The sequence below is a fragment of the Engraulis encrasicolus genome, chromosome 9, assembly GCF_034702125.1.
Source record: "Engraulis encrasicolus isolate BLACKSEA-1 chromosome 9, IST_EnEncr_1.0, whole genome shotgun sequence".
Classification (NCBI taxonomy): Eukaryota; Metazoa; Chordata; class Actinopteri; order Clupeiformes; family Engraulidae; genus Engraulis; species Engraulis encrasicolus.
In genome coordinates, this window is record NC_085865.1 from 18859506 (window position 1) to 18886238 (window position 26733).

The window sequence follows — 26733 nt, forward strand, 5'->3', positions numbered from 1 at the left end:
AATGTGGAAAAAGTGAAGCGCTGTGAATACTTTCCGGATTGACTGTATGTAACGTGGGCATTGTAAATTCTAACTTTTCTGGGTTTGTTTTAATCAAAACGAGTGAAGTGGAACACTAGGTCTATAACACAGTGAGACACTGATAAGAAGAGTTGTTTTATTTTTTAATTGAATTTACTTTTAATTTTAGTCTAGTCTTCTTCCACAACATGTCAAGCAAGTTGATCTTTTGGCCTCCCTGAGGACCCCTTTACACTGCAAAAGCCTGGGGTCGTAGCACTGTTGTTTTTCCTGCTGTTTAAGCCTGTTAGCAGACATGCCACAACTTTTGTCCTTATTTTCAAAAGTGTCTTCATCTTCAAGTCTGTGGCCTATGCAAGGCCAAAGCACACCGCAGTGTCAGTGACCTCCCTGGCTACTCAGGTCCCGGAGGTCTGGGAAGTGTGTGTGTGTGTGTGTGTGTGTGTGTGTGTGTGTGTGTGTGTGTGTGTGTGTGTATGTGTGTGTGTGTGTGTGTGTGGGTGCGTGCGTGCGTGTGTGTGTGTATGCCAGCGAACCTGCGCAGAAAGCTCCTAATGAACTGTCAGACTCCATCCTCCCCAAGACGCTAATTGGCAATATCATGCAGCTCTGATTGCACCGATATGCTCAGTTGAACCTGCTCTCTCCCCAGCCCAGGAAGTTACAAAGGCCTTTAGTTCATTTCAGTAATGTTATTCTTGGTTTTTTTCTTGATGAGCGGGCAATGTTTATGCACACTTCCAGGTGAATAAAATCAAGGGCAATTAATGAGGCAACTCAGGAATTGGCAGGATTTAGAGATGTGCGTGGAGGTGTAGTTGTTTTGGTGCTCAGAAAGACACTTTTTGATCTCTAACACAGACACCGGACAAATTAATGTAGTGTGTATTCAAAGTCTGTAATTAGTAGAGATGCACCGGATTCTGATTTTTAGGATCCTGCCGGATACCGGATCCACTGCTTAAGATCCTGCCGGATCCGGAACCGGATACCGGATCCTACGAAAGTTTTGAAACGCATAGCCTATGCGCACACGTGGGCCCTTTATATTACGTTGGCTCAAACAATTTTTTAGACTCATTGGCTTACTGCCACACTGCCTGCACTGCCCGCTTCCAAAGTTCTTTCACTCCATGCAGCAATTGGGGTTGTGAAAGACTGACTTAAAAACCTAGGCTAGAGATGCACCAGATCCTGATTTTTAGGTAACTGCCGGATACCGGATCCACTGCTTAAGATCCTGCCGGATCCGGATCCTGTGAAAAACCCTATTATCCTGCCGGATCCGGAACCGGATCTTGGATCCTGTGCATCTCTAGTATTTAGACATAAGCAGACAGGCCTGAAAACAGGTCAGAAATTACAATTTGCTCAGCCTGGATACTTACTGACTCATGTTCAGATTGAATGGCTGGAGAAGGGAGCACTGTGGCACTGGGCGCTAAGCACCCAACATATGGGCTTGCATGCCCATGGGGACCCAGGTTTGAGTTCGGCCTGGGTAATCCCCCAACCCTGCCCCATCTTTCTTCTTGTCAAACTCCTCACTGCCCTAAGACATAAAAAAACTCTTCAAAAGAATGGCAGACAGTGACAGACTCACACATCAGTGGCAGTTAAGTCTTATTGTTTTTTTGTAACCATTTGAGCCTTAATACGTTGTTATCACCACTGCAAATCATTCATCTGGCCACCTCTAAAGCCCTCAAAAAACCATACATGGTTGGCAGTGACCAAGGGAAGAGGCTGACTTCATATGTCCTGAGAGCAGTAACTGACATCAGGCATGAAGGACATGCAAACAAGACATGCAAACACCAGAGAGAGCGAGAGAGAGCGAGAGAGAGAGAGAGCGAGAGAGAGAGAGAGAGAGAGAGAGAGAGAGAGAGAGAGAGAGAGAGAGAGAGAGAGAGAGAGAGAGAGAGAGAGATATGAAAATGTCAAGTTGAGAGTTGAACTTAGTCCACATTAAGATACCTAAGGCAACAGTGATTCCAGTCAACCAAGCGAAGACACTTTTTTTTTAACCTCTGTTTTGCTCTATTTTTGTTTTGTTTTTCAATTCCGCTTATGTGTCTTGTTTTTATTATTGCTTCTCTGTAGGTAGGCCTACAGTGTCATTGAGTGTTTTGAAAGGCGCTTTTAAATAGGCCTAAATGTGCCTATTATATAGGCCTATGGAAGTTACAGCTATTTACTTGACAGGCAGCGGATGGAGCTGCAGAGGTCTTGGCAATGTGATCACTAAAGTTACATTTGCGTGAGAGTGAAATGAAAGGTGATGGAAGAGAAGCGTTTTTATGAATGTGCCATTAAGGGAATAGTGTGACAGAGGACATATCATATGGCCCACAAATTATGTTTCATCATGATAAACTATGCAGCCCAATAAGCCACACTGGAGAGATAAGTTAACAGAAAAAAAAACACACCTTTAAAATGTGTCCTTTATTATTTTGCATTACAGGCTCAATTCTACTCATGCCGTCTGAGTGTAGGCCTATCACGCCAAACCAGAAGGTGTCACTGTGTTTCACTTGAAAGGGTCCAAAATGACAGCTGACTTTCCAAGTAGTAAACTGGGCGCGCGGCTGCACCTGTTGATAATTTGAAGGAGTTCTGGTGATGAATATTGGATATGAATGTGCGCTTCGGCATGAACTGTATTGCAGGCGTAAGTCCACCGATTAGTAGCCTAATATTGCCCTACAAAAACATCCTGCAACAAACTCAGAGGGCACTCAGCTGAAGCTTGTGTTACCATAACTACAGGACGCAATGCCAGCACGTGCACTAACAGCAGCGGTGTTGCAGTTCTGGGCTAACAATTCGAATTTCAGTCGACCGAAATGCAGCAGTTTCCTCGCGGCATGCCACCGCCAGTCGGGTGTACCATGTCAAATAGACAAAGGTAATTTTTGTGAAAACGTATCTGAGATTTGATATGGCAAAGAAGCCAGTCTACCCAAACGACCATGCGAAATGGAAGTGGTAACGTTACAATTAGTTGAAAAGTAGTTGTTGACACTAAGTGAAAAGTGTTTGCTCTTTGTTCCATACCTCTCAAACATGTCCTTGAATGGCAGGAAGAAATTAGCGTCGAAGAACAGGGGTGGATACGGTCGGCCTAGAGCAACTCCGTGGACCTCATCTCCTAGCAGAGCCAATATCGGAAGGTAGGCCTACAGTACATTTAGCAAACAACGGGGTCAAGTCTATAAAGTGCACGCACTATTTTAATAATATGTAATGTATTTTTGCAAAGTTTCGTGTCGGAGTGCTGGTTGTTGTCTTGGCTTGTTCGACAAAATAGAACACTAGACAGTAGCACTGTTACTGCATGCATACCGTTAACCGTGTACAAAACCTGTGAATTCACTACAACTACGAGTATTATTTGGTAACAAGACTAGCTGTATGACACTCTCGTGGACTTGCACGCGAGTAGGAGGCATCAGTAAACGCCGCCTGTCCGCTACAGTCGGTTTGTTTTGACAACACGTTTCTTGTCTGCCCAGCCTGCCACCAGAGGTTCTGATGAAGATCCTATCCTTCTTGGACGCATCCTCTCTGTATTCTGTTGGTTATGTTAACAAACAGCTTCACGCCGTCTCAAACAGCAAGTGAGTATTCAGCAGAATCTCTACTCTATCTAGCCTACTACTAAGCTTACATGTGCACGTGACATGGCAAACCATATGTCGATACTAAGACATCTGGTGGTTCTTGAAAAGTCAATTGGTTTATAATAAGTAGTGGTCGAGTTGCAAAATCAAAGCAGGGGGAGAGTCAGAGATGGATTCTGATTATTGGGGGTTAGGGGGGTTTCTCCCATGAGAAAACACTGAAAATATAGTTGTTAAAAGTGCAAATTTAGCACAATATGTGGAGAAGGGATGCCTGTTTTTTTTTTTTTTTTTTTTGGGTGTTGTCTGAAAGCATAGAAACCTGATAATCCCCTTGTGATAAAACTCAAATTTTGACACACTCCGAAAATACTCTCCAGTTCCCTGTGGTACAGGCTGTACACGAGAGACTGTGCGGAGAGCAAGCGGAAGCCACTGATGGTGGACGAGGTGGCAGACGGACTGACCAGCGTGGCCATACAGGAGAAGCCTATGGGATACTGGAAGAGACTGCTCTTCAGGAAGATGGCTGGCTTCAACACGGACAAGTGGCTGAAGCAACTCAAAGTCACCAACCCTTACACGGGCCTTCCAAGGCAAACGGAGCATGTCCTCAGGTTCGAGACCCCCTCTCCCCCCTCTCCTTCCTTTCCCCTTTCTCGTTAAGACTAATATCTTCTCTTCCCCATGGGTAATTAGTCCTACGAATGTTGCTTGGGTGATGTTGCATAGAAGTGTGGTGTATGTAGGCATATTCATCTCCATTATGGACTCTTGCTCTTATGGTGCACCTAATACACACTTGCATGCGCTGTCTTGGATCTTTCTTTCTTTCTTTCTTTCTTTCTTTCTTTCTTTCTTTCTTTCTTTCTTTCTTTCTTTCTTTCTTTCTTTCTTTCTTTCTTTCTTTCTTTCTTTCTTTCTTTCTTTCTCTCTCTCTCTCTCTCTCTCTCTCTCTCTCTCTCTCTCTCTCTCTCTCTCTCTCTCTATCTCTCTCTCTCATAATCATCATCACTCCCCATCACCCCAACATACTATCATAACCTCTTGTGTTGTCTGTTCCTCTCTCTGTCTGTGTGGCTGTTCACTAGAGATGCACCGAATCCTGATTTTTCAGGTACTACCAAATACCGAATCCTACTCTAATCATCTGGTACATTATAATGCATTGAGAACCATTGCACAGTGCATTTATTTTCTTTAACAGTAAGATAGAGATAGGCCTAGGGTACTTTTCTTAGGCATATTTTATGAATTTATTCCAGCGAGGGTCCAGCGAGGAGAAAAGTGTAGCGCCAACTTACTGTAGTTGGAGCTTTCCTATTATTTTTTTCATAGGGAAACAGATGAATGGACTAAAATGTGAGTAGTTTGGATACAATTTCATCCTGTGACAAAGATTTTTTGTATTACAAGTTGTCTGAAATATGATGATTAACTGTTCAAACGAGATCACAACCAGGCAAGCGTTGAGGGGACATTAGATAGTGAGGAGGGGTGCTTATGCCATTGGGGGGCATTAGTCTATTTTATTTATTTTTAAGGGGGGCATTGGCAGGGTTTTGATGAGGTCAATGGGGTGTTAGAAAGCATATGATGAGGTCAAGGGGGAATTTTTTTTTTTTTAAAGGCTGAGAACCAAACCCTATCTATCTATCTATCTATCTATCTATCTATCTATCTATCTATCTATCTATCTATCTATCTATCTATCTATCTATCTATCTATCTATCTATCTATCTATCTATCTATCTATCTATCTATCTATCTGCCTGCCTGCCTGCCTGCCTGCCTGCCTGCCTGCCTGCCTGCCTGCCTGCCTGCCTGCCTGCCTGCCTCATCAGACATGACAGCATGACAATCATGAAGTAACGAAGATGGTTGGCAGTTCTTCTTATGTTCACTGTCCCTGGGTCGCTACAGTATGCTCAAAATTCATAATTTAAAGACGGTTTTAGCTACATTTTCTCCCATGGGAGACCATGCCCACAGACCCCACTAGTATGACTCTTATACAACACTGTCCCCCAAAAACGCCACTGCACACTACACCTGTGTGCGCACCGTTCCAGCACACGCGCCGCTCTGTGCCACCGCGCCACGCCGCACCTTTCTCACCTTTTTCACCCCTGACCCGTTTTCATGCCTGTACAGAACTGGATGGACTGAGGATGATCATAAACATTTTCCTGTAAATAGCTAGTTAAGTATGCTTTACAAAACTTGCACATGCTGTAACATTCGGTTCGGTTGACGATCTGGGTTTGGCAGACACTGAACCCTGTCAAAAAGGCCAAATTCGAAACCCAACCTTGGACTCGGAGCATCTCTAGTGTTCACTACCCACACCTTCTCTCCTCAGCTATCACCCTCTCCTTCTAATTCCATCTCTTCCATGTGACTCTCTCTTCATCTCCTTGCCTCTCTTTCACTCTGCCTCTCTCCCAGTCTGAATGGATTTTGCGCTCCCCCCAGCTCTATCATGCTCTCCTTCTGTCTCTCTGTCTGTCTGTCTGTCTGTCTGTCTGTCTGTCTGTCTCTCTCTCCCAGTCTGTGTGGGTGAGCACTGGCCACCTGCACACCTGGCAGAAGTCCTCTGATGATGATAAAAATCAGGCCTGTGCCGCTAATTAAAAAACGGGAGCATGTTTGAGGCAAATTCAGCAGGCTGTGCTATACCGCAGGGCATCTGGGTGTAGACCGCTGTTTATGAGCCATATTGGACATCTAACCGTAAGTCCCCTCCTTTGTGTATCAGGGCCACACTTTTAACCCCACTCTCTTGACACAGGCAGGGTAGTGCAATATTGTTGCTTATAAAGACTGATGCTATGAGTTAATTTTAGTTTTTGCTAGTGCCGAATGTAAATAAGAACATGAATTGGAACAGAGAGCAACAGTTGGTTTATAAACATAAATATGCTCAGTGTCCCAAAACGTGTATTGCCTCTGGCACTAGGAAAATGATTGAATGAATGAATACAGGTAAGCAGATAAAAAGTGTTCATATTTTAAAATATCTGCAATCTGCATAATAAGTTTAAACAGCACCCTAGTTCTCCCAATCAAAATGTTTTTGCAATCCATAGGACCTTAACGAGGTTCTTCTGCAACATTCCTGAGATGATTCTTTCCAGAAAGTTGACATTTTGCCATTTTGCTTAAAAAAGGGGGAAAAACATGACTTTGGCCACCCGTTGAGTATTTCATGTCAAAACCTGATCTTAAAACATCTTTCTCTTTTCTGTTTCTGGTTGATGCTAGCAAAAAAAACCCTTGAACTAGATCCTCCTCCAAAAGCCGTAAAATGTCAGAAGGGGTTTGTGTCTCACTAACGTCTCTCTTTTGGCTGCCAGGAGCGTCGGCGTGACCTGGGAGCTGACTGTGATTGATATGAGGCGACGGCAGTGCACCTTTAAGCCCTCGCGCGTCTTCTTCTCGGAGTCGTCCCTCAGCCTGACCTGGTACAACCTGGCCGACCTGGCCAGCATTCACATCCACTCCATGCAGCTCCACGGGGTGGTGCCCATGCTCTTCGACCGGCACACCGCTTCTGGCAGGCAATCCAGGAGGTGGTTTTGCATTAATAACAATAATAATAATAATAACATATAATATTTAATCAATGATGATGTATGGATGCAAATGATTAATTGATTAATCGATTAAGGCGTTAATCGATTAAAAAAAAAAAAAATCGTGATTAATCGCCAATTCAACTGACAGAGACCCAGGTGACATGGGCATGTGAAGAGTGTGTGTGAAGAGGGGTTTGAATAGTGGGAATATTTAAATCACCTTTGGATTAAATAATTTAAATAGAACTAATTTAAATGTAGCATTTAATCTAAATTTTGAATTTTAATTTTTAGATTCAGTGGGGTTTTTTTTCGAGAAACATTGAGATTTCAGGGGAAAACGCTGCTTATCAGATAATCGTAAGTTGTTCGATAAGGCAATCAACTAACGATTAATTCATTAATCGATATTTTGCATCCCTAGATGATGATGATGATGATGATGATGATGTTAATATTATTGGTAATCTCAATATCAATAATGATCATCATCATAATTTGCAATGTATTTATCAGGAGGGGGGGAGTGCCAAGTCTTTCTTGGCTCTTTTTGTGGAGTTAGAAACTGGCATGTCAAAATCTGCCCTAAACTGCAATGGTGAAGAATCTTTAAAAGAAAAAAAAAAACAATCCTGGTTCTGGATCGTGATCCGGATCACCACCAAAATGTAATCACGTGTTCCTTTTGTCATTTGCAACAACTCCCCAAAATTTCATTCAAATATGTTCAGAACTTTTTGAGTTATCCTGCTGACAGGCAGACAGACCAACGCGACAGAAAACATAATCTCCTTGGCGGAGGTAATGATGATGATGATGATGATGATGATATTGTTGTTGTTGTTGTTTGTTGTCGATTTACAATTTATTAGTTGGTGGCTTTGTATTTGTGTTAGGCATCTCAAACAACTGCCAATGTTAACATGTAGAACTCTTTTCCGAAGTGCTACAAAAACCATTTGAATGCAATTTTAGATTCCCGTTTTTGTTTGATTTTAAGACTATCGGGATAATTTACTGTTCGGCAGCCACACCTTAAAACCAACAACTAACCGATCAACGAAATGCTAACTATGCAATATCCTACACATAGTCTGCTATTATGCACAAGTTGTGATGCAGACGAAAATGAATTTGCCCTTGGGGACAACAAAGGCTATCTATCTATCAGTTATTATGAAGCGTGTCATAAAAGGCAAATTACCATTTCTACCCTCTACCATGGGACCTCTATTCAAAGATCTATCATTTCTGTCTGTAAAGAACAGTTAAATACCTATAAAAGACTACTAAACACCTCGGTTTTGCATTCATTTGAGTGGGGAGAACCATTGCATTGACTGACATGGCAATGCTACTGGTCATTTGGAATGGGGTTAATGTTATCTGAAATTAAGCAGGGATTTTACTGAGAGGCACACTAAAATATTTTTGAAGATGGAGGCATAATGTTTTGGGTAAAAATGATTTGCTTGTTGTTAGGCACCTTAAAACAATGGCCTCTGACTTCATGTTTGAATCATGCTTGAAGCATGTTTGATGAGGCACAGTGGCACATGGGCGAATTGCCCAGGTCTGTCAAACCATTTCCTCTCCTCTCTGCTCTATTTTGATTTGTAAAGTCGTGTGTGTGTGTTTGTGTGTGGGCGTGCGTGTGGGCGTGTGTTGGCAGCCCTGTGTGGCGTTCCCTAATGGCTGAGGTGGACATGAAGTCGCCCAACTGGCGATTCCTTGGAGCTTGCCAGCTCGTGAGGATGAAGTGCAGCAGACAAATCCCAGGATTCAGCTTGGGACAATGGAGGGTAGATACACACACACACACACACACACACACACACACACACACACACACACACACACACACACACACACACAGACAACACGGAGTAAAGTGGAGTCATGTCGCGCGCTATAAACAGGTTACGTGTTACAGTACATCTTGGTTACCTCCAGAGGCATGGAAGTAAGAGTTGGGCTAAACCCATTGACCTCCAAAATAGTTCAAGGAAAGTGAGTGTCGAACACAGAAAGTGCAGTAAAGGTAAATGTAATTCATTTGAATTCCTTTTAAAGGGACACTGTGTGAGATTTTTAGTTGTTTATTTCCAGAATTCATGCTGCCCATTCACTAATGTTACCTTTTTCATGAATATTTACCACCACCATCAAATTCTAAGTATTCATTATGACCAGAAAAACTGCACTTTTCATACATGAAAAGGGGGATCTTCTCCATGGTCCGCCATTTTGAATTTCAAAAAATGGCCATTTTTAGCTGCAAAAATGACTCTACTTGGACCATACTAGAAAACATTTGTTTATTGCTCAGTAAACTTAAATGTAACTATCAAATTTGGCGATAGCCAACCCAGTTTCAATGAGCAGCATAGTTGCAGTACCTTTTTTGACCATTTCCTGCACAGTGTCCCTTTAAAGTCATCTTTGCTTATTATGTAGGGGTTCTGTGTTAGTCTCGAAAAGAAAGCCGCTGCTTAGAAAGATTTGAATCTACATGAATAATGTCACCAACCGACTTCCTGTACCCCAGTGGTCACAACTCTGAATTCCATGGCTCTGGTTACCTCCATATTGTGCAGGTTCAGTTGTAAGTTTAGGAACATTTCATATAGATTTTTCCATTCAGCATTTTTTTTTACTTCTAGGACCCCCCCGAATACAAATCCACCTGTTTCCAATTTTTTCCTTAATATTTAGTGGCAAATCCAAGATGGCTGTCATAGTGTACAGAACATTCGCCATTCATTAATGTTGTTTTAAGGATTGAATTTCTTCAGTTAACCTTTTTTTATTTCCAGGGCATCATTTAATAGAAAACAACTTGTTTCCAATGTTTCGCTTCCTTTTTAGTGGGAAAATCAAGATGGCTGACATTATATTTGGCAACATTGGCATATTTAGTATTTTTTAAGTCTATACAGCCATTATTGACTTTTATTGGTAATATTTGTTACATGACTGAAGTCAGCCATCACATGAACTATGGCTCAATTCGAAACGGAAGGCAGTGACTCGATGACTCTCCTCTACATAAACAGGTCACTGATCAGAAAGGTGAAGTTAGCTGAGGAGGCAGCTGTTACGAACGGCACTAACGAGTGCGCTGCCTTGCGCATTTGATGTTAAGGCGATTCTATGGCGGGAGTTACGTTCATCACGTTAGCGCTTAGCTTACGCATGCTATTTGAACGGTGAATGATCGTCAGACGGCAGAATCGTAAAATAGGCTATAAATAGATCTAGCGACAGCATATTTAGATACTACAATGTTGATTTATCCATTCGATTTTCAATATCTACATACATAAGTGTCAGAATAAAGAGTATGATAAGGTAGTAGCTTGGGTAGTAGCCATGTTTGTTTTTCAGGTTTCCAGTTGAGACGGAGGTGGCGAACATCATGTTGGGTACCAAGGCAGCGAAGTCAGCATCTGATGCTGACCTCAAATATCCCCGTTACGCCCACAAATGCAGTCAACTGCCGAGGGAGGAAATAAAGCAATTTTTCGTTTCGATCCACACTTCATGACTCGATGTCCAGTTAGCTCACTGGAAGGACAGCTGCCTTCCCTGTTTCGAATTGAGCCTATATCCATTACAAAATCCAAGATGGCCGACATTTCACATAGCAAAATCAACATTAACATAGCGCTTTCAGGTCTATAAAACCATTCATTTGTGAATTTAAGCACAGAAGATTTTATGCAGGTCCAAATTATTGCTCAAACAAAAATTACTATGAATCCATTCATGTACAGTACCTGTTATGCAGTGTTACCTGTACAGTAGTATTGCATATGCACTGGTTTGGCTGCCTATGTCAAGGCCAAGGCCTACAAAGTTCCCTCAGGGTCGGCTTCAGCTTACCTGAAGGCTATGAAATCAAATGTTCTGCCTAGGATGCCACATTCCTCCAATTCCAACAATCTTGCCATGCTCTCTGCTCACAGAACTCTTTGGCATGACAGTCAGTGCACACCCATGACCCTAGTAATAGCCACACTATCATACCTTTGGCATCATGAAGTATTGGTGGCACAAGTGTGAATGTAAATTGTGTCTGCCTCCAGGGGCGCCGCCAGAAATTTTGGGCCCCATGAAAGATTCGAATTTTGGGCCCCCATAAGGGCTCCTGTTAGTACTGTCAGTGTTTGGGCCCTTAGAATCTGTAACATCTTTCCTCTCCTAGCTGCGCCGATGTCTGTGTCAATGATGCTACAGAGTATTCTCTCTATATTAATGTGTGGAATGAGTTAGTCCTATTGCCCATTCTTCTGGATAGTTGTTCTATGAAATGAATTAATAGGATGTTTTTGTACTTCCTGATCAGTCTATGGAGTTTAGTTGGAGGCAACTGGCCTTTTTTTGCAACTGGCCAATTGCAAGTAGCCTGAGTATCATCCTCCGTAGTGACCGCGCTAGCTCAATACTTTCGCTTGCTGACCACGGAGTCTGACCCTGCAGCCACCTCCGGCAGTTGGAAATTATCTCACTTAATGAGATCACTTAATACTTTCGCAAAACCCCTCCCACAAACGGCCGCCAACCAATCCGAGCTCAGCAACGGTAACTAAGGAGTGTAGAACTTGTCGAGGTCCGTCAAAAACCTACGATTTCAGGGAGACATACAACGTGTGCCTATGGCACCGTCAGGGTCCGACACCATCTGATGATTAATTAGGACCTCATTTTTTCACTTTCCCGAAGCAAAAACCTCAAGCGGACTGATAACAGGGATGGATTAAGCCATGTGAAGGCTATTAGCTCCAGGTGATCATATTTAAAATTAGCAGGCTAACTGTGCAATCGTCTTGTTTGCTAATATAGCCCCCTTCCCCCTTGCATTTAGCTGGCAGAAAACGTACCCTAAACAAATAATCAATGCATCGCTCAGACTTAAGGACAATATTATATGATATTATAGTATTGGATCCACGGCATTATGATTCAAATTTTATTGGGAAACTACTAGTTGCGTTGTTTAATATGCGCCAAATGCACAGCCCACGGAGCAGCCCCCACCCTCTCTCCTTCCCAGTTTGTGTCTGTGTATATGCGTCGAGTGTGACAGCAAAAAAAGTAACACTGAAATGGGGCTGCGCTTGTTCCAACCTTGTTATGAAGATATTAACTGTCAACTAAAACCATTAAAGTGAACCGAAGAGAAACGCCCAGTGTGACTGCCCAAGAGCTGCGCAGTGTCAGTGCCGACAATGTCCCAGTTTACACCAAGCACTATCAAATGTCCTGGTTACAGCCATCACATCGCCATCATCAAGTTGTTGTATTTCAGTTGAATATTTAAGAGGGCTTGGGGAGGGGCTTAGACTATCAGCGAGCCTATTGGCTGTTCAAATACTGAACGAATATCTGAATTCCAACTGCCAGGGGTGGCTGCAGGGTCAGACTCCGTGGTCAGCAAGCGAAAGTATTGAGCTAGCGCGGTCACTACGGAGGATGATACTCAGGCTAAATTGCAAGCCAACATTTGCGCACAACATTTAAGGTGTGTCACCCCAAATTTCAGATGCTCTACCTCTGAGACTGAGGCATCATGAGGATGGACAGAGGGTTCCACTCCTGTCATAAATCACAACGGCTCCACTTGCTGCTATGCTATTGAGGTCAGGGGTCAGTTCAGATATAGATGAGATCTAGGTTATTTGCTAGTTCAAGGGTTTTTGGAAACCATATTGAAATTTGGCAAAATATGAGATAAATGTTGATAACATTTCATGTAATGACAGTTATGTGCCTATCAAAATATTACCAATAGGTGTACAATAGTGCAGAATGGATTTATAGACCTTAAAACATCAAAATGTCCTCATTTTGCTATAATGTCAGCCATCTTGGATTTTGGTACTAAAACTTAAGGGGCGGGGGTGGAAACAGGTTGTTTTTTGTACAGGGGGTTTAAGAAATATAAAAAACACCAATTCCAAAAATGTATATAACATGTTTCTTTCAATTACATTCAATTGTGTTAGAATATGACCATATATCCGCCATCTTGGATTTTGGGCGTTTCCACTTCAGAAAAAAAATGGAAACAGGTGGATCCGATGACTATGGGGTCTGTAGTTGATAAAAAACACAATTTGGAAAAATCTATATGAAATGTTCCTAAACCTTATTTTTGGGACAATTGAACCTGCACTAATTGCTGTGCAATTAGTTGACCAATCAGAGGTTGTCTCATTCCATGAATATTTCAAAGTGTGCGTGTGTGTGCGTGTGTGTGTGTGTCTTTGTGTGTCTTTGTGTGTCTTTGTGTGCATGCATGCGTGCCATGGAAACACACAAATGATAAGTAATCACCATTCAGTGGAACTGGTGGTACCAAATAGACACCCTTCCTAGTTACTTACCAACTAGTAACAGCGGAAACAAAATGTATTCCTTAAAGATACACTCTGCAAGATTTTTAGTCGTTTATTTCCAGAATTCATGCTGTTCATTCACTAATGTTACCTTTGTCGTGAATACTTACCACCACCATCAAATTCTAAGTATTCATTATGACTGGAAAAACGACATTTTTCATACATGAAAAGGGGGATCTTCTCCATGGTCCTTCCAGAAATAGCCATTTTCAGCTGCAAAAAAGACTGTGCTTGGGCCATACCAGAAAATATTAGTTTATTACTTAGTAAACTTTCATGAAAAGATCAAATTTGGCAATGGGCAACCCAGTTTCAATGAGCAGCATAGTTGCAGTACTTTTTTTGACCATTTTTTTTTGACCAGTGTACCTTTGACATCTTCATTTCAATTACTCACAGACAGACACACCTGGGCTTTTTGTCTCAGCCGAACAAACATTAGGCCTACTTGTCAATCAGAAGTATGTATGTGTCTGTGGCTGTATGTCTCTTGAGATGGATGTGATGTTGTCCTTTGCTGTATAGTTTTTTTGTTATTAGTTTGTGCATTTTTCCTCAACTGTCAAAAACATGTCGGGGTGCACATGCACACACCAAGCACCAGTGATGACTTGAGACTTCACTTGGCAATATTAGGAATTACTTGCGACTTAACTCAGACTTGTACACTATTGCCTCTAGACTTGAACTTGACAATTTTATCTCACAATGACTTGGAGTGTCAGGTATAAAAATTCCATGTCAATTAAAATGAACCGATTTGTCCTAATGCAGTACTAGTACTATTTTTAGACGCGTCCTAGTATTTCTATAAGAGGGTATGTCCGTCCATCCATCCGTCGGTCTGTCTTTCTGTGTCTGTCTGTCTGTCTGTCTGTCTGTCTGTCTGTCTATCTGTATGAGACGCATTCTTCAATGTGATTCCCTCCTGTGTCCACAAGGCGGCAGTGCATAGACGGATGCATCTTTGTCCGCCTGTCAGACTTGTTGGTTAGACCGCAGGCAATCACTAATTTTCCAAAGGTGAAAGGCAATTGTCATACTCTCACTATTTAAGATGAAAGGAAACTGTCTACTGTTCACTCATTCTCACATGTTTAGCTTTAGTTGTATATTGACTCACTTAAATTAACCTCACTGTAAATTCACTCAGGATGCTTTACAAACTTCTCTCTTCTCTGGGATTCTTTTATCGTTTATCTTGGGCACATATTGTAAAACATTTTAAAAATGGAAAAGAATAATAACTGTAGTTACTTGTGCTAACACAATGAATCATTAATATTACATTACATTACATTTAGCAGACGGTTTTTATCCAAAGCTACTGGCCAGAGATGTATAAAGTAGAAGTAGAATTATTGTTACAAATGTAATTGCATCACTACTAGTTGTATGATGTTACATATGCCGTTGAAACTGCGTAATATCATACTACTAGTGTTGTAATTACTACTTTAACTTCTACTTATTACAACTCTGCAACTGGCAAAGAGGAACATGCAGAGTAGAGAGGTAATACATTAACGATTGAAAGCAGTTGGCAGGATTACGCATAGAATACATGCCGACTTGTTAAGGACTTGGGAAAAAATGAGACTTGGACTTGACTTGGTCCACCTGTCTTAACTTGTGACCTGACTTGGACTTGATTGGAAGGACTTGAGACTTTACTTGTGACTGACTGTATGACTACACTTTGGTTGGTTGGAGTGTAAATTAAATTGCCATCACGTGAACTGAAATTGTGTTAACGCAATTGATCAAACTGATTTCCTGGTTTAAAAAAAAAAAAATGTTTAATCTGGTTCGACAGAGTTCTGCACTCTATGAATGTCTATGTTTTCCTTGTAATGTCCTTGTAATGTTTTCAACAGTACATTGTGGTGCCACAGTACATTCTGCTGTCCTTGTTAATGTTCTTTATTTACTTGCCCTTTCTTTCTTATCAATTGGCATTCATCTTGTCCAGGACTCCTCACCGGAAGAGGTACTTGAAATGGATGCTCCCAGTTAAGGGAAGCATGCCTAAAAGTAGTACAGTAGTAGTAGTAGTAGTAGTAGTAGTAGTACTAGTGTCTAAAAATTGTGGATACTTACTGAATATCAGTCCATGTTTTGCCAACTCTTCTTTCCAAATGCTGTTTTTTGTTGTTGTCACACTGTTTTTCACTGGGCTGACCTCACTGTCCATTCACATGTAGATATTTGTATTCTTTATCAAAAGAGGTGCCTTCAAACAATTGTGTTTTATCCATTTGATACCCCCTCTATTCCTCTGTGTTCTTGCTGTAGTTTGGTGCCATTGTATTACTGTTTCATAGGTCATTAAGCAGGCTTAGACACAGACCTATTGCTATTCAGTCATTACAACTACTGTAGATGAGCTGCGTTTTGACTTCACTTTGCCTTTCATTAGCTGCATTTCAATTCACTTTTTCAAAATGCTGTTGAGTAAAGTATCGGCAATGCTTGACTGAATGCTGTTCATGAAGTACTTAGCACCTGATTGTTGGCGATGATTATGTATATGTTGACATTTTTCGGAAGGATGTAATTTGGCCTTTTTCTTTCAGGATCAGGGTGACATTGTGTTTGTGAAGATGACGCTGCATTTTCACAAACTTGTGGAGAGAAGCCTTTTGGGATCAGTTACATGGTATGAATGTTTTATCCCAGAAAACGCACACACACACACACACACACACACACACACACACACACAGACACACACACACACACACACACACACACACACACACTTGACTTGATATGGGTGTTGTGATGGGCAGGGACTGAAGTTCACAGTAGTTTTAAGTGCAGTGAAATTATTTGTGGACTCCAGCAGATAATGTCTTCACTGCTTTGGGTTCCTTCTGTGTCCTCTCAACCTCCTCCTCCCCATTCCACACTACTCAAGAGGAAACATAGACACTCACTGTCTCCCTGCAGTGAGCTGCATGCACTCACACATATACAATAGTACACACATGTAGAACAGGGCTTGACACTGGCACCTGTCAACCAGATAAATGCTTGTTGATACAACTTTGCTTTGATGGGGCTTTTCATAGTTTCTGTCACTTTGTTCTGGTAGTTTATTCTAGGATATGCCATATCAGAGTGGCCTATATTCGGTTATTCTAACCCGCAACAAAATTGTGGCTAGTAGTAAGGCTGAATGGCTGGTGAATGTGAGAACCACAATCCACAGAGACCAGTGAGACATCAGACATGAGCTTTTAATAAGTTCACTTTCTGTCTGGCCATTATTCCTTCTACAAAGTTAACTTTAGAGGGGTTATTTGTAGGGACTTATTTGTTGTCTAACACATTTATTTTTAGTGTATTTACTATTTACATTTTTTACTTGGACTATATTAATCCTGAATCTATTGCACAGTGCAAATACATGCCTTAAACTTTATATATATATTTTTTACTGTACCTAATTATTTGTAACAGTGACCTTAGGCCTACTTGTGCTAATGGCTGGTAATTATCACCATGAAATAACAGAGAAATTACCAAATAATTACCACCTTATTACTGATCTGTAAAGGTCAGTGTTGCCAACTCAAGTGTTGTTTGGGTGGCTGTTGATTTTTGCGACTCTTCCTCCAGCCCCTACATGGTGCAAGAGCCCCAGCCCATGTTTGACGACATCGACCCCGAATACGGTCTCCACGGCTACAAGGTGCACCTGGAGCTCCACGACATGGCCAAGCCCATCATGTCGGGCCACTTCACCGGCCTCTTCTGCCGCAGAGGTGAGCCCAGCAGCGGTTCAACCAGGACCATATTAAGCCACTGCGGTACCCCTGCGAACTATACCTCACTGATGTCCCCCTTACAAACAATATTTGTAAAGTTTGTGTCTTGTGGTGCCCCCTCACTAGTCGAAAATGGCTGATGCCCCTTGGAACTGTGCTGCTGACCCTTATGATAATTCGACCATGGGTTCAACTCATTTGGGCGCTCTAGGCGAAAGATGGACATTGGGCCCTTCTAAATACTTTGATAAGTATTACCATGATGGTTTTGACTACTGGATGGTCCCTAAACAGAGCATATTTTGGTAGGGTTCTAGGCATGTGCCTTATCTGGCCAGTCAAGTAGCCAGAGGCAGAAGTAATGTGGGGATTGGGTGTGTTTGGAAGGTTAAAGCAGGTTGCCCAAATCCAATGATGTACGCTAGTACATGAAGGTGATGGGCTGATGAAGAATAGGAGGGTAGGGGCTCACTGGTTCAGCTTCAAGATTAAATGCAGAGACCTGGGGCCTCATTTATCATTTGTTCGTAGAATGCCTTCTAAATTGTGTCCTACGAGTGAAATGTAGAATGGTCGCACGTATAGAAAAATCGGGATTTATCAAACGTGCGTTGGCTGCTCCTACGCACACCTCTGCATGATAAATCCCACACCTTCCAAATCACTGTGCACGCGCGCATTCTGGGTAATATGCATCCCGAAACGCCTCCAAGTAGCCATATATGGCATTAAAATATATTCAAATGCCATGTTAATTCGAAGGCGCCACCCTGTTTGGACACACATGAACACACGCGGACACACGCGCCAGTCGAAGCACTGGCGCGAAGTGCGGAGATAGAAACATTTCCGCGGCAGAAGTGGAGGTGCTTTCGACAGGAGGAGGACAGTGTTTCAAAATAAGTAAAAGAAGGAGACACACCTGGACGAAAACACTGTAAACTAGCACACTGCCATACTCCATCGTCATTCAAAGCAAACTGCACCTTGCACGGTCAATATTATTTGCAATTTCATGTTTCTTCCACTCGCACGCATGGTCTGAGGTGTGCGTAGATTTAGGCACATTTCTACGTTCAAGTACATGGTCATGAATCCCACTCTTTGCTCAGGAATGATCGCACGCACGCTTTACGCACAGATCTGTGCCTAAGAACGCTTGATAAATGAGGCCCCTGGTGTTTTGACTTAAGTCTACATGATATACTTTTGTGTCTGTGTTATTGTCTATTTAAGATGTCATGATTAGAAATGTTTCAAATGATGTAAGTAACAATCCAGAAACCAGACATGCAATACATTATTTTGTCAATAGAGGGTGCTGTATGCTTACTTTATGCTACTGGAATTTTAACAGCATAATAAACCGGTCTGTAATATTTCACAGTGCAAGCAATCTATTTCAACTATCTGTTTTGACGCCCTTCTGACTAGTATTTGTTTCCTCTTAGAAAACTTTGCGGGTAACCACATAAACTTGAGAGCCATCTCCAGAGGCAAGAAGGCAGAGCACACAGCCTTCTGCGACAAGCTTTGTCTGAAGTGGCGGAGCGAGGGACTGGACGGGAGTTTGGAGGTGAGATGAGTGTTCATTTGTCAATCTGCACAGCAATTTTCACCTAAATGCTGATTGTTTATAGGCTGGGTAGACCATTGTAGAAAAGCTACGGGAAATGACGACAGGTTTATTACTGTATGGTAATCTTCAGCCATGTCATATTTTGAGAACATTGTATTGCATTTTTTACAGTTTCAGTTTCATTACAGCTGTACCAAAAGAAGCACAATTTAAAAAAAGATTACCAAGCTTGTAAAATTAAGGAAGGCACGGCTTGGAAACAAAGGCTTAATGTTAACAAAATTCTAACATTACTGTCGGCTTTTTCCAAAAAGCACTGGGCATTGAATGACACTGTTCAGACTTTTGTACACGTAGCTCTTCAATCCTAATTTCATGTTCAGTCCCAGGGGTATTTTATAAAGAATCATTAGCTACTTCAGATTAGGTGGTACAGTAACCCTCTAATAGTAATAGCAACAGTATTTACATAGTACATTATCATGCATAACTGTCATTCAATGTGCTAAAGAGAAAAGTATTGTAGTATTAAAGTATAATGGACAGTATATATCTAACTATCACCAAAGGCAGAGGAATATAAAGCTGTTTTGAAGTATTTCTAATATACTGTATATGGACCCTGACTTACATATGTGAAAAGTGGTGCATTTACCAGTTGCCAAAACGAAACTATTAGTAATCCTTATTGTCACACTTTAACTCCTCTTTGGTGTTTGCTACTAAAATGATACGATGCCAGGATCAAATTTTTGTACATATTGAAACAAGGGGCCATTAGATCACATTGCACATTTTAACCACATTAATTATTTGTTAACCAGCACGCATGTATTGTCTTGTCCAGGGAAACCATTTAAAACAAGGCTGTATGTGTGTGTGTCTGTCTGTCTGTCTGTCTGTCTGTCTGTCTGTCTGTCTGTCTGTCTGCCTACTTATGTGTGTGTCTGCTTGATGCACAAAGAAATGCTGTGTGGTGAACGTGACCGTGGTAGACGAGACCGACACCCCCGTTTGGTGCATCTCCACTGCCGTGCCTGCCATACAGATGACCGACAGTACCTCGTACGACTACGGAGGGGAGACCTACTCCATGAACTATGTGGACGCTGGCGGCCGCGTCTTCATGGACCTTGTCTGGATGGAGGAGATGAGGCAGTACTTCCTGGTGAAGTTCTGGGTACAGCTGCCGGTGGCAAAGATCAACAGGCTATATAGGCGCAATTACTAAGAAGTACGGGGAGCAGGTTTTGTGTTGGCGTGTTTGCACTTGGGACGATGTTGAGTTCGATGTAAGCGTCGATTGTTCACGAGTGGCGTTATTGACAAAAACACATTTAGGGTTTCATGCCCCATGTGCTGCGTAATGATATGATTGTTCACAGTTTTTGTTCAGTTGATGATGAACAAATTTTGTAAATAGACTTTTGTTGACAAAACCATGGCATTTCCTTCTGTTTTGAATTAAAACAATGGCGAATTTCTGTTACTTCTGAGGATGTGTTGACTTCCATTAAGTCAGAATGTTTAAAGCAGAAATTAACAACTAATGCGGTTTCCTCGTTGTGTTTAACTAACTGCTATTAAAGCATTTTTTATTTTTAGACTAATGTGTATTGACTCACCCAGGATCATAATTAAAGTCTTTGACATGAGACTAATGGGAGAAAAAGTGGCGTGCTGGCGAGGCAGTTGCGCAACTCCCTCCAGATGAAAATTGGCTTTAACGGTGACACCGTGACACTCATTTCTAGTTAAAAGTGTATTTGGCTCAGATCATTGGTTGGATCAAACTGCGTGTGTCAAAGCTGCTGATGAGCCAGTTGATACAAGATGGAGGATGGCGGTGGCCGGGATTCCTTCGTCACTGTTTCATGCTCCAAGGTCATGCTGACTGTGCGGAAGATGTTGCTATTTTTAACACTTTAAGAAGCACTTAACTGGAAATGCCATTATCTTCTTTCCACAGGGCCGTATTATAGTCCGGGCCCAGGGCCCATGAAACGATAATAACGATGCCTATGCCATTTGTGATGGGCCTTAATTCTCTACAAGTTTATGAATACCCCTCTACTGCCAAAGCGTAAGGCCTGTGATATCCTTGCTGTGTGCCTTAAAGGGACACTGTGTGAGATTTTTAGTTGTTTATTTCCAGAATTCATGCTGCCCATTCACTAATGTTTCCTTTTTCATGAATACTTACCACCAGCATCAAATTCTAAGTATTCATTATGACTTGAAAAGTTGCACTTTTCATACATGAAAAGGGGGATCTTCTCCATGGTCCGCCATTTTGAATTTCCAAAAATAGCCATTTCTAGCTGCAAAAATTACTGTACTTGGACCATACTAGAAAATATTTGTTTATTACTTAGTAAACTTTCATGTAAATATCAAATTTGGCAATAGGCAGCCCAGTTTCAATGAGCAGCGTAGTTGCAGTACCTTTTTTGACAATTTCCTGCACAGTGTCCCTTTAAATTATGTATGCAACCAGAGTATTTTACATCATACTGGAGGTATCATTTAGGTGCAGATAGCTAACAGGGCTGCCGCGAACTCAACATCTCATCTCATCAAGTTCGGAAGATTGCCCCGCACAGTTTTGTAAATATTGCAAGCACCCGTCTGCATAACGTGTGTGTGTTCTTCCGCGCACAAAATTGACAAAATTTGCATGGCAACACGTCCAACGTTTGTGCACGAAATGTGCCTGCACATGCGTCCTGCATCATGCGTATCTTCGGAATAAGAGAGCCCTCTCATAGAGCGAGCCCAACCGCCCAGTAGTCAGATATGGAACCTACTGAAAGCACAGCCTGTGGTATGGATGGACATGCAGTGTTTGCTAACTCCTGGCCCAGACCCTTCCATAATCCGTTTCTTTCCATCTGGACTGCGTTACTGTAATTAACTTTGTTTCACGTCTTTCCTCTATTAAGTTAATAGTAAGTTAATAAGTTAAAGTTAATTTAACACCCTTATTATAGGCCTAAAACTCCAAATTCAAATTCACCTCTCAATTTTCAGATTACTAGTTCATGAGGTCTGCCTAATACCAATTTATTAAATGAAAAGAAGTAAATTGAGAATTAATTAATCAAATTATATTGGGTTTTAATAAATTCTTCTACTTCCGTCACGGTTCGTCATGGACAAATAAAATTGAAGTCTGGAAAGTGAAGTGCTCCATACAATATGTTGCCTGTCTGAATCCAGCCCAGTGTTCAGTCTGTCAGCCATCGTCCTTCACGCCTGTCCAGTGTTCCATGGCTCTGTTGTTCCCACGCCAACCAGCCTAAATGCGGTATTTATGGCCCAGGATGGGAACAGATTGTCACCAGTCCCAGGCCTTTATGAGCGATTAGGAGTGTACAGCTGTCCATATCCACTTGCTATGGAGTTCAACTTCCACACTTTCCGTGGAGTGAAATGAGTCACTGCATTATAACCAGTGTTCATAGCTATTCTTTAGAGCACTTGAATGAGGTGGAAAATCAGCATTCAGGCTGCTACTTATCTTCCGTCACGTCTACTCTCCTGCACTAAACGTCCTCGAGACCCCTGCCCCATTGCAGTTTTTTTTTTTTCTTTTTTTTTCTTTTTAGAAGGCAATGCACAAGCAATTCCTCTCAGGTGTTTATGACCAATCAGGAGGGTGCCGGCTGCTCCATCAGCGGCCTGAGAGGCCCTCGCGGCCCCATCATGGCCCACTCTTGTGCGGTCAAAGTCACCGGGTCGCCTTGATGGAGCAGGTGGCTGAGGGTGCAGAATCACTCACAGCTGATGGTAATTGCAGGCTGTCTGACCTGATGTAGGCCCGGAGCTGCTGCTGCTGCTGCGCTGATGTAGCCTGCGTGTGTTTACCACGGATGAGGTGTGTCCTTGATAAACAGTCGCCCTCTCTCTCTGAAGAGAAGAGCTGGGGTTTTTTATTGACACATTTAGGGCATAAATATTTCAAACAAAGTGATTATGGGGTAGAATTCAACTCACCTTGTATGCTCCTTTTGCGTTTTATGTTAGTTCAGGTTGTTTTGGTTGCTCTATTCCACTAGGTGGCAGACTTGTATTCTTGTAGCAGAGAGACGTGTGAAGTCCCATGTTCAAGGCTTGGATTGGGTGCAAATATATTAAGCACACAACACAGTAGGCTCTCCAGTTGAACTCACAGAGCCATTCAAAAGTGACAGAATATAAACAACACCAATATATACAGTATAATAAAGTGTTGTAGAATACAGTGGACAGTAGATATGCTTTATTGATCCCAAAGGAAATTAAGGTGCCCAGCAGCACGCACTGTTAGCCCCCGCACATCTTATATCACACAGAGAGCTCGCGCCTCTCTTGGTCAAGCCATGGCCCATGAGACATCAGCTGCACTGATCTCTAAGAGTACTGTGAAGCTGAATCTACACAGAGGAAGGCTCTGTTAACTATTTCTTTCTATGATTTTTTTAACCCCTTAAGACATGGTCCCCGTTTTAAATTAGCTGTTGCTAGCGATGACTTGTAATATATAACTAAAGGCCCTGTGTCCTGTCATAGTGCTGTAGTACAATGGTAGCAATGTTTTTCAGTGACCATTATTACAACATTTCAGTGGTGCAACACAGGGCTGGGCATTTTAAGCCAAGACCGGCCCACCAGGCATTGAGAGAGACATTGCCTATGACAATATATGTTGTCTATTATGACCACAACAGCCAAAATAAATAATCTGAGAGGTCAACTGTATAGTAGCATGAGGACTGATATCACTACATTGAGGGGAGGACCAGGCCAAAATCAACAGTCCATCGGGCAAATGCCATGTATGCCTTATGGCCAATCCAGCCATGGTGAAACGGCATGTGTTAACCCATTAATGCCTGATGTTGCATTGCGCAATATTGGCCCTGGCGCCTGGAGCTGCATTACGCAACATTCAGGCTCAGAGATTTCAGACAATTTTGTCAAAAAATCTCTGTTTGTTTGAGATGAATGAACACATTCTAATGAAAGATGAGGGTCTTAGCGTTTAAATGCAACTTAGTGCATATTTTTATGTGCTTCAAAAGCTGAGATATTTAGGTTTTATAGGCTGAGTGCAGCTTTTCTTAAAAAGCGCTCAGGCATTCAACACCCTTTTTTGCAGGTGCCTTAGGCGTCAATGGGTTAAGGGGCTACAGATCAGTGCTCAGGTCCCATGGGCCTGACAGGAAAGGGCACAACTTGGGCTCTCAATTATTTATTTGAGCTTAATGATGCTTCCCACCCGCCTCTAATAAGTTGTGATGTTCCTACAGTGCCACCAGGTGTGTGCAGGTAACCATATGAGAAACATGTGGTTGCTATGGCGCTCTAAAGCGCTCTCTTGTTTACTGTCCCCCATGCTGCAGTCTTACAGCCTGTCACATAAAGTACAGTACTGCACCATAAGTTTGTCTCATTCAATTTGCAATCCTCCTCCCACATTCACAAAACAATCCTCTCTACACCCAGCTGCCAGACTGAAATTTGTTATAATTTCATACACTTCTTGAGTCACGCTTAGCCAAACAAGTGTCATCTCAAGTGCTGCCACACACAAACGTGTGTGTGTATGTGTGTGCGTGAGTGTTTATTTTCTCTCATTCAGTGTAAATAGTTAGCTTTAAGAGGGCCAATTATGAAGGTTTTTTTATCGTTTGGTTCTCTGCGGACTTGTTTGAGATGGAAATTGCTTTCATTTTTAGTTTTGCTGATGCAAATGTTGTCCCTTATGAGTGAGCAGCTGGCTATGAGCCTAATGATTCTTTTGAAATATTGTTTGTACTCCGCCACAGTCGCACAGGTAGTTAGCAGACCACTCGTGTCCACACGCAAAAACACACTGCTTATCTCCAGACATTCCTACAACATGTACGTTTTAAGGCCCTCTCTTTGTGGAGAGAATTAAATTTCAGTTTAGTCATTTTGGGAGAAAGATTAAACACCATTTCCATTTCCTGAGAACTTTGGTGTGTCACGTGCATACACACACGTAAACGCACACTGTGAAATGTCTGTAAGATGCTGTGCTCTTGGCTGCACACACTCAGACACATCCTCACAAACGAGACTTGGAGAGTTTTTTTAAATATACTGTGAGACAGGTTCTTCTCCAATCTTCCTGAGGACCATGTATAATGTAGAAGATCAGTAGGGCCTACACGCTGGTTCTGTTAAAGATTTATTCCACATTACATACTAAGCTTCTCCAAAAGGGCAGCCAGCCATTTGAATAAGATAATACTCTCTCAAGTAGACCTACTTGTTAGAGATTTGACTGGTCTCAATATATATTGTAGATAATTTAAAAGCTTGATGTTTTCCCAGACCTCCTTTATACTGTAATTTCAGAATAGCTTGTACAGTATTTTACCGCAATCTCTCACATATCTTGAGCTTTTATGTAAGCTTACTTACTGTATTTTGTTTCATTTGTTCCTGTGGGAGCGTATGTAACCAATGATGCTCGTCCACTGGTTTCATCACTGGACCCTTTCTCTCGGCTCCTGCTTGGCTGTTGTTTCTATGCCTTCTCGTCCTCCTCTCACCTGTGGGTACCAGGTTATGGCCTGGTGGATGCCCTATCCTGGACCATTTCCTCTTGAGCCCCCCACCCCCAAACAAGCTGAAAACAAACCAAACAAAATAAACGTGTGCTACAGACACTTGTCTAGTGCCTACAGCCAATAGTCTGGTTGTACAGGTAAAGGTTTGTGTTTTTTTTTTTTTACTGAAATGGCACACCTTGCTTTTTTCAAATGTGGGCTTTTGGCCAGCATTAACTCTATTGTCTTACAGGTACTGCACAACAGCTGTAAATATTATACCGGTGCTGCGCACTGGTGCACATCGGTCTACTTTCACCCCACATCTGCACAGCACTCTACATGATGACCATATGTTTGTCAGCCTGGGGAAGGTGTTTTGATGTAGTGGTGTTGGTCTATAAATCAACACATTCAAAACTACTGACAATAAACTTCTAATTCTTCAGACATATTCTACAGATGCATACTATGATTTAAGGCAGACTTATGATAAACACTATACTTTGGTTATCATGGTGTTAATGGTTTTTCGAACAAATATTGTGTCAATGACGGTAAAACAAACACATCATGTATACAGCTCTAATTCCTATGCACAACTTGCCAATCGGAGACAAATTGGTGAACTGTCCAGCCGGGTTCGTGCTCTGAGAAGACCTCAGGGTGAATTTGTGTGCTGTTGTAGATTTGCTTAGCACCAAATGTTGCTGAGTGACAGCCCCATTTATGCAAACAGCATTTCAGAATTCCGAAGCAGACCTGTCTCAAATAAACAGACAGCACACTGCCCTGATAAAAGACTCCCTGCCAGTGCATTAAAAACAGCTTACTGCTGACTTCATTTTGGCTGCCAGGGGACAGATGGTGATTGTGTGCCACTGGAGGTGGCACTTTCTTGCATAATCCACCCTAAATGCCAAGGTAGTATGTGTCATGTCCCCAGAAATTGACAAATATTTGCCTCAGTCCTGTCAGATGGCATCCTGTGACTGAAGACTTCACCTTCTACTTCTCCAATCCTCTGTTGTGGCGTATCACCTACCACTGCAGCCAAGGAGAAGTGTATGCAACAAGACACATAACAGATCGTGGGCCTATACTACAAAATTGGTTAAGGATAAGTTAATAGGTAAATAATCTAATACGAGAGCTTTTCATAAGAAAATAAGGACTCCAGGCTCTTCTATA

At 42.0% G+C, this 26733-nt stretch overlaps 1 protein-coding gene and 1 long non-coding RNA gene across 3 annotated transcripts; one reads left to right on the plus strand and one right to left on the minus strand.

Moving 5' to 3' along the window:
• Positions 1-2497: 2497 nt before the first annotated feature.
• Positions 2498-3517, minus strand: LOC134455560 (uncharacterized). The gene is made up of 3 exons (XR_010036124.1): positions 3370-3517; positions 3082-3203; positions 2498-2618 (listed from the first exon to the last, which is right to left on the minus strand). It is a non-coding gene; the product is annotated as an uncharacterized LOC134455560 (long non-coding RNA).
• On the plus strand, positions 2613-20471 carry fbxo15 (F-box protein 15). Of its 2 annotated transcripts, XM_063206699.1 has the most exons (11): positions 2613-2932; positions 3108-3197; positions 3540-3644; positions 4028-4264; positions 7005-7220; positions 8899-9028; positions 15603-15620; positions 16207-16289; positions 17255-17400; positions 18855-18979; positions 19947-20471. In XM_063206699.1, the coding sequence occupies exons 1-11, from the start codon at positions 2871-2873 to the stop codon at positions 20211-20213; spliced, it is 1479 nt and encodes a 492-aa protein (XP_063062769.1). In that variant the 5' UTR covers positions 2613-2870; the 3' UTR covers positions 20214-20471. The 2 variants fall into 2 exon arrangements, with proteins under 2 accessions (XP_063062769.1, XP_063062770.1); XM_063206700.1 differs by lacking the exon at positions 15603-15620 and having other exon boundaries at positions 2616-2932.
• Positions 20472-26733: the final 6262 nt, after the last annotated feature.

What these genes read in the sequence shown, in the direction of transcription:
- fbxo15 (XM_063206699.1), top strand. Translation starts at nt 2,871, where the DNA reads ATGCAGCAGTTTCCTCGCGGCATGCCACCGCCAGTCGGGTGTACCATG. An exon ending in CAAACGGAGCATGTCCTCAG is followed by an intron (nt 4,265 to 7,004) that starts GTTCGAGACCCC and finishes TTTGGCTGCCAG; the next exon opens with GAGCGTCGGCGTGACCTGGG. An exon ending in CGGCCTCTTCTGCCGCAGAG is followed by an intron (nt 17,401 to 18,854) that starts GTGAGCCCAGCA and finishes GTTTCCTCTTAG; the next exon opens with AAAACTTTGCGGGTAACCAC.